Raw genomic sequence first — 12,954 nt, 5'->3', positions numbered from 1 at the left:
GTAAAAAAAGCTTATCCCTAAAAAAATTTTTTAAAGTTTTTTTGTTCTCATTTTTGCTAACAGCTTATAAAGCTTCCCTTTGAAATAAAATTAGTAAAAAGAATGAAATGATCGAAAAAAGAGATAACAAAGCATACTGAAGATGGTAAAGGGAAATGAGACAAAAGTCACATGCATGAACGAGGTTTGAGAAACATCAGTTAGTGATGCTCAAGGCCCCCTCCCCGATTTCACATACTGTCTTTTCCCAGGAAAACAATTCTTTTTGTTCTTACCTTCCCTTCAGCCCCAGGTCCCCTGATCTGGGATGCTCTCTCTGTGCAGCTAAAGGTGGGGCTGCAAGGTGGTGTCTGTACCTTTGGGAATGGCTTGTTTCTCCTCTACCCTGGGAGGGGCCTGGTTTTCAGCCTGACTTGGGTTCTTGTGACTTAGTTCATTTTCCAGATCAGTTTCTAGCAACAAGGCCAATTCTTATAACAAACTAAGTATTGTTTAAAAGTTATGAAATGTCTGTGTTATGGTAAGGATGCAGATCATAACATTGAATCAAGACTTCTAAATCAAACTTTTGATCATGTATTTATTTCAGTTTCGTCCACCTTGGTGCAAAAAAAGATACTGTGGCAATTTACAAAAATAGATAAAATACAATACAATAAAGAGATCAGGGTAAAGGCAAAAGCAGAAAGCTAGAATGAAGCCAGAGTCCAGTAGGAGACTCAGTTACAATGACTGTTAAAAATAATCTCAAGTTCAACTTTAAGCTTCCCAGTAGCCAAAGCAAAGAAGAAAACTGACTGGTTACAAAATTCTTAACAACAGTTAGTTTTGGGCTTTGGTGTAAAAACAGACCTGGTTCAACTCTTGACTCTACTTCTTGTTAGATTCGTGACCCTGAGCAGGTTGCTTAACCTTTTTGAACTTGAGGTTCATCCCCTGTAATGGGGAAAAGTAATGCCAACCGTGGGGTTCCTGGGTGGATTGGTGATACTGTAGATAAAGGTGCCTTCTAGCTCTAGGAGGGTACTGCTTGGGCCCTCAGCTGCCCTGTGTCTTCACTGAACTGCAAGTCTTCAGCCATAAAAAGGAGTTGACATCTGTCCCCTCTGACAGTCCCTACCCTGCCCGTATGTGAAGCCTGTGAGAAGCACAGCTGGATTCGAACCTAGGACTTCCCAACTCTTACCCAGGGCTCCCTGATAACCATCCTGGGCTGTGTCCTCCTGTCACCAGAGTGGTTTCCAATGTTGTCAAGGAGGAAAAGATGCTTTAGAACAAACCGGCTTTCAGAAGCCCTCAAGTCATTCCCAGGAAACCCCATCCCACCCCCTAGCCTTACCTTTAGGGCTGCCTCCCAAGGCAGAGGCCTCCTTCTTTTCTCCCCAGACAGAGCAAATTAAATATTAAGGCCTAGAACTCTCTCACGAGGAATCAAAGGTAGCAGTCAAAGCCCCTTCCTATATCATGTTGTTCAGAAACACCAGAGATGGCTTTCTTTGCCTTCACAGCTGAGGTCGGCAGGAAAAGCTGGTTCTCTCCTTCTTTAAGCACTTGCCATCAAACATAGTAAATCCACAACAAAAGCTCTTCCCTGCCTCCCATCACCGATAGGACAAAATCCAATTGTCTTAGAATTTCCTTTCCTCTCCTTTATATTTGACTTCGTTCCAAATGTGATTGGAGGGACTCGCTCTTTGGTTTGGCATTCAAGGCTCTTTACAAGCAGACCCCAACCTCCTTCTTGGGTCTCCTATGCAGATGCAATTCATGACGTGGCTACACTGGTTAAAAGAAAAGAGCACTAGTTCTGGAGCTGCTGCGAGAGAGATACACAATTGACAAGAAACACATACTAACCAGCCGTGAAAACCTGACTCTGCTACAGAGTAAACTGCTCTTGGGTAAGTCCCTTCACCTCAGTTTTCCCATCCATAAAATGGGCACACAGAGTATATACCTTCCACTGTTGTGAAGATGCACATGACTCTCTTAGCCCACTGTTGATGTTCACATTATATTACCTGATTTGGAAACCTGGCTTTCCACTTAACTGCCTCCACTTTTCTCTGGGTGATAGTCTGACTACCTGTAAAATGAGGAAGATAACTGTACCTACAATGTAACCCACATACAAGGACCTGAAAGCAGAAGGGGATAAGTGAATATTTAGAGGCTGCCACCAGCATCCTGTCCCCGAGAAAACCATTTTGCTTGTCCTTTTTCAAAATCAGTCCGTTCTAACTTTCCCTTTTCTAAGACTAATGGGAAAAGAGGAGCTTGAACACTTCTCACATGGTTGGGCTGTGATATCACAAAGCACTGAGTCTTCTAAGACCCACACCCAGGGCCAAGGGAAGTGCTGGGACTTGCAGCCCCCAAAGAGTCTGTACGCACAGCCCTTGGAGTTCCGCTGGGTGGGGGCACCTGGATGAGTCCGCTACTATGAGTCAGGCCTGGCTCGGCTGGGCGTCACCATTCCCTTTTATTTCAAGGGTGAGTTACAGCTTAAACAAAATAACGTCACCTGACAATGTCTGAAAGAAGTGTATTCTGTACAAAATGCATTTCCTTACACTCCAGGGTATGCAGCTGAATTTCCCAACATGGCAGCTGGGTGTTCACACAGACAGACACCTGGGAGCGGGCACGGGGACTGAAGGAAAGAGCAGGGTCCGGGGTTGTGTAGAGATCAGCTGTGAACACCCCTCAAATGTGCTGGGATGGCTTGGGTGCTGGGTGGTCTATGGCCTAGCAGCCTCCAAGCCTGGAGAATAAATGATATGGACAATGCCGTTCTGGAGGGAGGTCGGCTGTGTCCCATTCCCAGAGTGGCCCTGAGCCCTTTCTTCTTTGTTGATGCAAGAAGTCAGGCTGGAGAACTCTCAGCTCTAAAAATGTTGTTCAAAGCAGACAGGGACAGACCTGAAGGTCTAATCCTCTGGGCTCCCCGGGACTGAGGCTCAGGGGTGCCCACCTGTGCATTTTCAGCCCCAAGTTGGACTCCGGGCACCCTGGCCTCAATATCTCCTAAGCCAGGAAAAGCCTGACCCACAGACCCCTTTCTCCTTCCCTCCCAGCTTCCACCCCCTGGGTCTTCCCTGCCACCAGAAGGTCCAAAACCTCCTCTGTGCTGGCTGCCCAGATCTCAGCCTCCCCCCAGCCTCCCAGGCCAGCCCATCTAAAGACCAGGTTAGGACTGCCAAGGAAGAGGAAACCTGTTTCATCCTGGTACTGCCCAGCCTCAGGCTTAGGGTCTTGCTCATGGCAGACCTGGAGTATCCCTGAGTGCACATAGGTTGTGGATTCAAAGGCCCAGAGAGAAAGGATAAAGTGGACCCCAGGCCCAAAGGCTCTGGGAGGTAACGGGGAGAGGTCCCACAGCCTGGGTATGTGGCTGGAACCAGCACTTCTGGGTAGAGAGGGAGCCCCAGGGCCTGGCCCAGTTCCCCACTCTGGTAGAGTTGTGCTGGCAGGCAGCTGCCTGCAGCCTTCTCAGCTGCTGCCTCAGAAACAAATGACGGCACTGATGAAGAATAAGAGAAAATAAAAATGAGTGCAGAGGGAGGGGGTCTTGGAATGGGGGCTGGTATTTTTTTCTCGGGGTGTGGTTTCTGCTCAGTGGCTGGGTGACTGTGGAGGTTTGGAATGCGGTCAGACAGCGGGTGGGGATGGGGGGCTGGCCAAAGGCAAGGAACAAGGGCATTAGCCAAAGGGCCCAAAGCCCCTGGGCCACCAGCAGCTCAGTCAGAACAGGGGCCTGGGATGGCATGCAGAGCCGGCCTCCACCCAACACTAGTGTGTTGATCCCAAAGGTTTCAAGTAGCCCCTGGGAAGGGAGACAGACTTGAGAGGACAAGAAAAACCAGGGGAGAGGAAAGAGGGTTGGAGGTAGGAGAGAGCATGGTCAGGTCTCATCTGTAAAGTGGGCTAGCCTGATCCAGATGGAGGCCTCAGTCTGCTCATCTGTTGAATGGGCTTAACTGCCTCTACCTCCAAGGGTGTCAAGATTAAGCGTGTTAGTGCACGTGAAGCTCTTGACAGTACTCTGCAGGTGGAAGCAATTATTACTCCACTGGGTGCTAAGGAAGGTTGATCCTTGCTAAGCCACCCACCTAGCATCTAGCCCTGGGCCTGGCCCCCAATAAGTGTTTGCTAAGGGAGTCTCTTGCAGGAGTGCTGTGGGGAGCCCCCATGCCCACGGCCACTCCTCTCCTGTGAGGCCAGGTTCCCACTCAGACCACGAAGTGGAGGGTGTAGGTGAGCTGGTGGCCGTTGTCCCAGGCGTAGAGCACCCGCTCCTTGGGGTTGTAGTCGATCTGGGTGGTGTAGGCGTGCTCATTGAGGAAGGGCAGCTGCAGGCGGGCATCGGTGCCTGTGTGCGTATCGAAGGCATAGGCCACGTGGCCCTCCCGCTGGTTGTATGTGTCCACGGCATACAGGATGCCGCACACCAGGAAGCAGTTCCCATATGAGTTCCGCCGCAGCCGCGTCTTCCACGTGGTCTCACGCTGCACGGACAGGTCGCCGGGGTCCAGGCGGCTCAGCACGATCACCTCGGACTGCACCTCGTCACGGTCATCCACGGCGGGGTAAATGACCCACAGGCCACTCTCGTCCACGGCGAAGTCGATGTCCGAGTGGCCGCGCCACTTCCAGGGTGTGGTGTCCTCGTATACCACGTCCGGCAGCAGCGCCCAGGAGGCCACGAAGCGCTGCCGCAGGTCATACTTGATGATGTTCTTGGTGAAGGCGCGGTTGTAATAGAAGGCGCCCTGGTACACCACGTGGCCCGTGCCGATCCAATTGTAGGGCAGCTTGTACATGTTACTCCAGCGGCCTGCGTGCAGGGGGCGGGTGGTCACACCAGAGCCTCTGGGAAAAACCCTCAGCTCAGCCCAGGAACCAGCAAACAATGGAAACGGAGTGAGCAGTGGACCTGAACTGGGCCAGTTATCTCCCCCCATCAAGACATTATCCCATTTTCCAGGGAGCAAATGGAGGCTCAGAGGGTTCAAGGTTACCAGTTGTGGGACAGCACAGGCCAGGCTGATACCAGGGCATTTGCCCATGCCCTTCTTGCTGCCTAGACTGCCATTTCCCATCCTGTCTGCCTGGGGAATGCCTCAGCATCACATCCTCTGGGAAGTCTTCCCTGGTCTCCAGGCTGGGCTCCCATAGCCCCAAGGCCTCCCTCTAGCACTATATCCAAATTGTTTCTTGAAGCTTTTGCCACACACATCAGATTGTGCATTTCTGGAAGGCAGGTCATGTGTAACTGACCCTTTCCCCCCATCATGTTCCAGATGTGATAACAAAATTTCTGCCCTTCCCTGTCCAGACCTGAACCTCCTGTAAGCCCTGGGGCTCTGCTAACCTTTAAGACAGAGTGATAACCCCTTCCCTCGTGGAGTTATGGAGATACCTTGAGTTGATACACACAGGTGATTAGCACATAATAAGCACTCAGCGAGTGCTGCAAACAAGATGGACGTGGTCTTGCCCTCATGAGTGTCATTTACTGTCAAGGGTAACAGTACTCAGAGTTTCCACTCAGGGGGTGCCCCCAGACTCCCCTTCTTGGGGTGGCTGACCATTCAGAGCTAGGCCAGGCTGGGGAAGCCTGGACCACAGGAAACCAGAAGGCAAACAAGGGCCATGTCTCCAGGGGAGCCCTCCCTAGGCTCCCCAGACCTGCCCCCTTCCCCTCTCAGGGGGCCCCCACCTTGCTTGAAGTTCTCCAGGTTGCGGAATTCCACCAGGCTGTTTCCGTAGTAGTAATTGGTGACATAGATCCTGTCATCCCTGGCAGCAGGGTCCTTCATCCAAGCTCCCTCATGGCGCCCGTAGCTGTGGTGTCTCACAGGGGGGTCCACGGCCCGGAGGGTGCCCTCACAGCTCGCCTCTCTGCCTGTGGGGAGCGAGGGGTGCAGCATTTGATACACACACCCACAGGCCCTGAGCCAAAGCAACAGTCCTGGGAACATTATCTGGGTCTTTCTTAAATCCCCTCTGAGATTTTGTTTGTAGCCTTATTATTATTATTTTCTCTTTCTTCATAATCAAAGCAATGTCTCCTCATTGTAGAAAACAGAATATTCAGAAAAGGAAAAGGTAGAAAATAAAAATCATTCAAAATTCTGTTATTCAAAGAAATTTTTAAACATGTTGTATTTCTTTCCTTTTCTTATTTTCTCTGCATGTATAGTCATGCAGAAATACTTAAAAAGCACCATCATTCTTCTGAATATACAGTTTTATGTATCCTGTTTTTCCCCTCCACTGAGCAATCTCTCACATCATTAAATGACCTTTTAATGATGTGATTTCAAGGTTCCACCAGACCGCCAGACAGCTGTGCCACTGAATTAATTTGCCCAGTCCCCTCAGTGTTAGACTTTGAGATTATTTTTAGTTTTCTGACATTAGAAATAGGCCACAAGGAAACCAGTTAAGCTGTAGCTGCTGTCCACATATCCGATGGATCCTTTAGGAAAGATTCCTAGAAGTGGAATGCACATGGACCAAAGTAGGGAATGGTTTTAAGGCTTGTTATCACAGGCAGCCAAGATGCCCTCCAGAAGGATGGGCTCAGTGACTTAATTAGGAAGATTTCTACCTAAGACATAAGCCAAAACTACAAACACGGGCATAAAAAACAGGGCCAGAGACTGGACAGAAGAAATCCAGAAGTAAAAATAGTTGCTGGATTTGATGATGGGATTCTAGGTGATGTTTTAAGAAGAATTTGTTGAGAACACTATCTGTTTCCCTGTAAATGTGGTCAGGCTTTTCCTACAAAGATCAGATAGCCAACATTTTAACTTTCCAGACCACATATTTCTGTTCCATGTTCTTTTTTTTAAATAACCCTTCAAATATGTAAAAACTATTCTTAGCTCAAGGGCTGTACAAAAGCAGGCTGCAGGTTGTTTTTGGCCTACGGGCAGGAGTTTGCTGACCCCTGTGAGGGTTACTCACCTTGACTGGGGACTTCTGGGTGTGGAGGAGGCTCGGTGAGCAGGGGCCTGGTGGTGGGGGTGGGGGTGGGGGTGGGGGTGGGATCTGAAGCAGGGGTGCCAGGGGCCAAGTCCGCTCCCTCAGGGGCCTGGGGCGCAGCGTCCTCACGCTCTGCCGAGTTGGGCTCGGGTGGCCGGCCCTCCACCCTGGGTGGCAGCTGCTCCAGCCAGGAAGTGCCCTTGAGGGCGTTGTCTGTGAAGAGAAGACCCTGTGTTCACATCCGAGCAGCACCCACCGCTGCCCGGGATCCTCCCCGGGCCCACCGGGCTGCCAGTGCTGGGGCCACGGGGGAGAGGAGGGGGTGGCCCCTGAGGAGTGAAAAGCCTTGAAAAGTGGGAAGTGGGGAGGGCTTCATGGTCAGCAGACTGGCTGTAAGCCCCTCGGGTGAGTGGCCTCAGCCAAGTCCCCTGCCTCGGTGGGCCTCAGTGTCCCCTTCTATGAAATGAGAGTCGTGAGGTCTACCACATCAAGCTGTTGTATCGATTAGAGAAAAATGTATATGAGACATTTGCATAGATCCTGGCAAATAATGAGGTGCCGGACCTGAAACCTCTTTCCCTCCTAAAGAAACACTTTGTACCAATGTTTTCATTTCCTGGATCCAATTTCAGGAGGCAGAAACCCCTGCTCCAGTATTACAGACATTGTTTTTGTCTGGAACCACCCTCTAGTTTCTCTCATCCAGGATTTGATACCGCAGGTAGGGCAGGGCAGGTGTGGCCAGCTTCTCATCCCCTCTGGACCCCAGGTCTCTGTCTCCTTGTTCATCTCCTAACTCCCATCTCTCAGCTCGCTTACCCTCCCTTCTTCTTCCACCCCTGCTGGCACAGGCTGTACTGACAGGGACTTCTTCAGCTCCATAGAACTGGTTGGGAGCATCTCCGGGTCATCCCTGACCCACGCTCCCCTGGGTTGGAATGGTTGGGGTCTGGGCAGGGAAAGCAGTAAGACTCAGGGCACAGAGCAGGGACAAAGATTCTTCAGCTTCCGGGTTGCAGTCCCACTAACTCGCTGCGAAACCTGGAGGTGGTCACATCACCTCTCTGAGCTCGTTTCCTCTCCTGGATCAAGTGCGAAAGCACGTGTTTAAGGATTCAAAGCTGTGATACCAGAAACAAAGGAATTGTGCAGTCCTTACTGCAGTGGTAGGGCCCCCAGAGATGTACTGAGGCTCACGTGACTTCTGCCTTGTCTCTTCCTGCTGGGCTTCCTCTTTGCACGGGGTGGAGCCAGGCCCCACTGGGGAGCAGCCCCTGGAGTCTCTAGGGTACGAAGGCACACCCTCTGGTCAGCGGGCCTCAGTGGGGCCCAACCTTGGCCCTCAGCCAGGGCAGGGCTTGTTCCCACAGGCCTCATGGCAGAGTCAGATGCCTGCAGCTGTTCATGGGCAGGGCCCTGGCCAGGGGTCAGCGGCTCTACACGGTGGCCAGGCTGAACTGGCAGGACTCAGAGCTGGCAGCTGGCACCAGGAGCTGGGAGAAGAGGCCCCTGAGATCTGAGAGACCAAGAATTGAGGGGCTGTTGGGAGACTGGTCCCTCCCAGTTCCACTCCTGGCCCCCTTGGGCATGGGCTAGGCAGGACAGCCTCAGTGGAGGAGGTGATCAGCGGGACCCAGAGAGGGGAAGCAGGCTGGGGACACCTCTCAGGGACATCAGAGGAGAGCAGGCATCTGGGGAGGAGCTCAGGGGGAAGATCAGGACCACACCAGTGGGGATGGCCCAGAAATCTGGGAACTCTTGGAACTTTCGTCTCTTGTTTTTCGATTAATTATTTCGTTGCACTTCACCGAGATCTGGTAGGGAGCTGTAAGAAAGAGACAAGAGTCTGTGGGCTCTTCTTTGGGGGGAAGAGAGTGGGACGTGCTGGAGAGGCCATTCACTCCAATGCCAGTCTGGGCACGGAGGCTGCCGCAGAGGCCCCGGGGCCCTTCCCAGAACCCTGGCCTGGCCCCTGCGTTCTCCCGCCCCACCAGAGGCAGCTGCTTGGTTACGCGTGTGCTTTCCCCGCTAGACTAGGGGCTTCATGTTAGGCGGAATGTCTGGAAGGTACAGCACGCACATAGTGAACCTCCAGCAAATCTTTCAATGAAGGAGGAAAAGTCCAGTGAGAATGGAGACAACTAGAAATACCACAGGGGGGCTTCACATTGATTTTATCATTTCATCCCCACCCAACAACCCCAGGAGGGGGATTATCCCATTGTGTGGAGGAGCAAAGGGCACCAATCTGTAAACCCCAGAGCTGAGATCTGGGGCAGTCTGCAGAAGAGATTCTGGGTCCCTGTAGGGCCCCTACTCCCCAGGGTTCCAATCTTCCTCTAACTCACCAGCCATGGCCTCGGTCGTGTCCTTCCTGCCTGCCTTGTAGTAGGTGATGCCTCGGATCACGGCCTGCTGCTGGGCCAGGGCCCGGGGCTTGGCTGTGGGCTGGGGGAATCTGCCTTTGCCCTCCTTCTTCAGCCTCTCCACCTTCAGCAGCTTCTCCTTAGGAGGTTTCGAGAGGCCCTTGTCAACAAAGCTCTTCTGCACGCTGCCGTATTTGTTGCTGTCTTTGCCTTTCCCTCCAGCTGTGTCCTGGGGGAGAAGGGGAGTCTCAGACTTGGAGGGTGGTAGGCGGATGTTTCAGCGGGTCGGGGAGGCTCAGCCTGTGGGGGCTGGTGGCGATCAGGTGGCTCCAGGCCCTGTGACCCAGGTGCTCATGAATTCACAGCTCTCCTCCCATAGTGGTGACATCCATGACCAGGGTGTGCCTTGGTTTCCCCATTCAGCTCTCTAGTTCCCCTGTAGGCTTGAAGCCCAGCCTGATAGGTTAGATTCCTGTTAGATTCCCAATTCCTGTTCACTCTGCCTGGGGGGTAGACTGCAATGGTCAGCTCCCCGGGGAGGTCAGCTTCCCATCCGTCCCTCTCACTCATTGGTCTTTATGTGTGAGCAGCGAGAGGTTCTCAGGCCCTCCTGACCAATTCATCTCAGTGTGCCTGGAATTTTCCCAGTTAGCGCTGAAAGTCCCGTATCCTGGGAAACCCTTCAGTCCTGGGCAGACTGGGATGGTTGGTCACCAGGGCATTGACCTTAGGGCATGCTGTTTCTAACATTTTGAGAATTTCGTTATTTTGGCTTTCTTATAATTGCATCTGATGCTGGCTTCGCACGCGAACACAGGGCCTGTGACATCACCCATTGTTAGGCAGGATCTCCAAGAGATACAGCAAGGACGGAATCTAGACCTTCTGTGCCACTGCCCCAGCAGGACTCATTCTGGCTCTGGAACTGGCACAGAATGAGCAGGAAGCCAGCTCTGGGCCGAGGCACCAGGCTTCCTCCCTGCCTTATCAGCATCTAGGTGGTCCTTGCTGCAGACACAGATGGTCCCATCATCAAAATGTCAGCACGGGAGGCAGCGGGGTGGAGAGGAAGAGCGTGGGCTTGGCCGTCACACAGGCCCGGGCTCCATCAAGGCCACCTTCTCCGAGTGACCCTGTTCCATGTTTCCTCATCTGCCAAACCGGCAACGAGCATCCGTCCTCGCAGGTCGTGTGGGCTTCGCTGAGACAATGTCTGTGAAGAAGTCAGCTGCCTTCTTCCCCCACTCACCAGAAAACAAGGCCACTGTGGGAGCAGTGGAGGCTATGTCCTGCACATGGTGACTGATCAAAAGAGCAAATGGAACTAAAGTCTAGTCTGTGTTCCATCTGCCAAGGCACACATTCTGGTGTGTGTCGGTCAAAGGAAGGAACCTTCGAATAATTTATCCACCCAAAGAGGACCCTCCTTTTTTTTTAAAACTTGTTTTGGTTGCCCTGGATCTTCATTGCTGTGCAAGGACTTAGCAGTTAGTATCCTTGAGCTTAGTTGCAGTATATGGGATCTTAGTTCCCCAGCCAGGGATGCAACCCGAGCCCACTGAATTGGGAACTCAGAGGGAACTCCCTCCCTCTTCTAATTTATCTGACCAGTGGGAGAGTCTTTTCTGCAATCTGTCTGGCTAGAGGAGGGCCTTTTTCAAATTTGCCCAAAGGTGTGTTATATGTCATGGATGGCTCTGCCTGGTGACAAAAGCAGTGCCTTTGCTCGCTTTGCGAGTTGAGTTTGAAGATGGAAGGCTGGGTGTTTGCTGCAGGAGGTCTCCGCCCCACGAATCAATGGGTTGCATGAAGAAATTGTATTAGTTGGGTCAGGTCCCGGAGGCATTGCCCACATACACCCCCTGCCCCCCCCAGCAGAACTGATGCAGCCAGGGGCCCAGCCATAGCAGGTGAGGTTACAAGTGGTTGTGTGGCAGGTGACCTGGTTCCCCCAGGACCAGGCAGGGAGGGTCATCTCTGCAACCTTGTCCCCGCTGGTTTGGAACCAGGAGTGAGAATACTGCCAAATACCTGGAGCCCCATGTCTGGTCCCAGCTCACCTGTGTTGACTGCTTACTGCGCACCAGGCACCCCCTCACCCCCACCCTGCCAGGGACTCTCCCACTGGGCCAGCCCTCAGCCCCAACCCACGACCCCAAACCCCCACCCAGCTGGCCCTCAGGGCCGAGGTCCCGGCACACTGTGCTCCCAGCCCACCCACCTCTGGCCCGGTCACCAGAGCCTGGCGTCACCTGAGCCTTGCTGCCGGCGCCGGGGGCCGGGGCGGCGGCGGGCGCCGTGGCTGCGTCCTTCTGCAGCAGCTGGAGGCCCAGGCTGGAGAGCTCCTTCTTGATGCTCATCATGATGGCTGAGTGGTTCTCGTAGTGCTTCAGCTGCTCGCTGAAGTGGCGCATGCTCTCCCTCACCACCTCGTTCTCCCGGCTCAGGTTGGCCTTGATGCTCTGTGGGGGCGGGACTCGAGGTCTTTCCAGTCTCCGGGCTGTCTCCCACCCTGGGGCACACCCCAGCTTCTGCTATCAGGCTTTGCCAACCCAGTCTCCTGAGCAGGGCCCAGGGGAATGGGTGGGGCGGCACCCAAGAGCAGGGGTGAAATAATGCATGCTGCTCGGAGACCCTGTGGTTATTAATTTTAATTTAAAAACTGCATGAATGAACAAATAGAAAATATGTTCAAGCTACTAAGTTAAAGGATACAAATGGACAGAAAATCTATGTCTCCCATCCACCCGTTTCTGGGTTAACTGTGATGGCGTTCTTTCTTTTTGCTTTTGTTTTTCTTGGTCATGCTGCATGGCTTGCAGGATCTTGCTTCAGACACTGAACCCCCATCAGACACTGAACCCTGGCAGGGATCGAAACCCTTGGCAGTGGAAGCTCAGCGTCCTAACCACTGGACTGCAAGGGAATTCCTCTTCTTCCCCCCTCCCTCCTTTCTTCCCTTTCTTCCTTCGTTTCCACTTCGCTTTCTCCCTTGAGTCTATTTTGGGGACTCTTGCACATCTGTGTATATAGTGCTCCTTACACCTTCTACTGACCACACAGTCTGCCACTGTCTGGATGGACCAAAATGTATTTAGCCAGTCCCTTGTGGATCCACCTTTTAAGTTGCTACCCATCTTTTGCTACTTTAAAATTACCTTTTACATTCACAAGTAATACATAAATATCCCCTTTTGATAAAATAAACATAAACTCATTGGGGTTTTGCTATGGCCTCTGATCCCTTCCTAGTCTTCAAGTCTCCAACTTTTCTCCTGGGTCTGGTTGGCTCCACCCACAGCACCAAGCCCCATCTTCACCCCTACTCTGCTTCTCCCGCCCTGCCTCACTGTCTCCTTCCTGCTGCGGAAATTGCCTGGCTTTAGCAGCCCCTAGCCCCACAGGCTTCCCTGGTTTTTCAGATGGTAAAAAATCTGCCTGCAATGCAGGAGACCCAGGTTCCATCCCTGGCTTGGGAAGATCCCCTGGAGAAGGGAATGGCAAACCCACTTAAGTATTCTTGCCTTGAGAAGTCCATGGACAGAGGGGCCTGGTAGGCTACAGTCCATGGGGTCACAAAGAGTTAGACACG

The 12,954-nt window shown here is 52.5% G+C and overlaps 1 protein-coding gene across 1 annotated transcript in view; it reads right to left on the bottom strand.

Annotated features, from left to right (window-relative positions):
- Positions 1 to 553: 553 nt before the first annotated feature.
- The window catches only part of OLFML2A (olfactomedin like 2A), a 28,649-nt gene continuing 16,248 nt past the window's right edge, over positions 554 to 12,954 (bottom strand). The window contains exons 4-8 of the mRNA XM_020874171.2: positions 11,615 to 11,824; positions 9,345 to 9,591; positions 6,979 to 7,209; positions 5,723 to 5,908; positions 554 to 4,837 (exon numbers count right to left, since the gene is read on the bottom strand). Coding sequence (XP_020729830.2) covers positions 4,233 to 4,837; positions 5,723 to 5,908; positions 6,979 to 7,209; positions 9,345 to 9,591; positions 11,615 to 11,824 — 1,479 coding nt within the window. The 3' untranslated portion in view covers positions 554 to 4,232. The remainder of the gene's footprint in view (positions 4,838 to 5,722; positions 5,909 to 6,978; positions 7,210 to 9,344; positions 9,592 to 11,614; positions 11,825 to 12,954) is intronic.

Source organism: Odocoileus virginianus, chromosome 2 (assembly GCF_023699985.2).
Source record: "Odocoileus virginianus isolate 20LAN1187 ecotype Illinois chromosome 2, Ovbor_1.2, whole genome shotgun sequence".
NCBI lineage: Eukaryota > Metazoa > Chordata > Mammalia > Artiodactyla > Cervidae > Odocoileus > Odocoileus virginianus.
The sequence above is the reverse complement of the archived record's forward strand: the minus strand, read 5'-3'. Positions and strand labels throughout refer to the sequence as shown.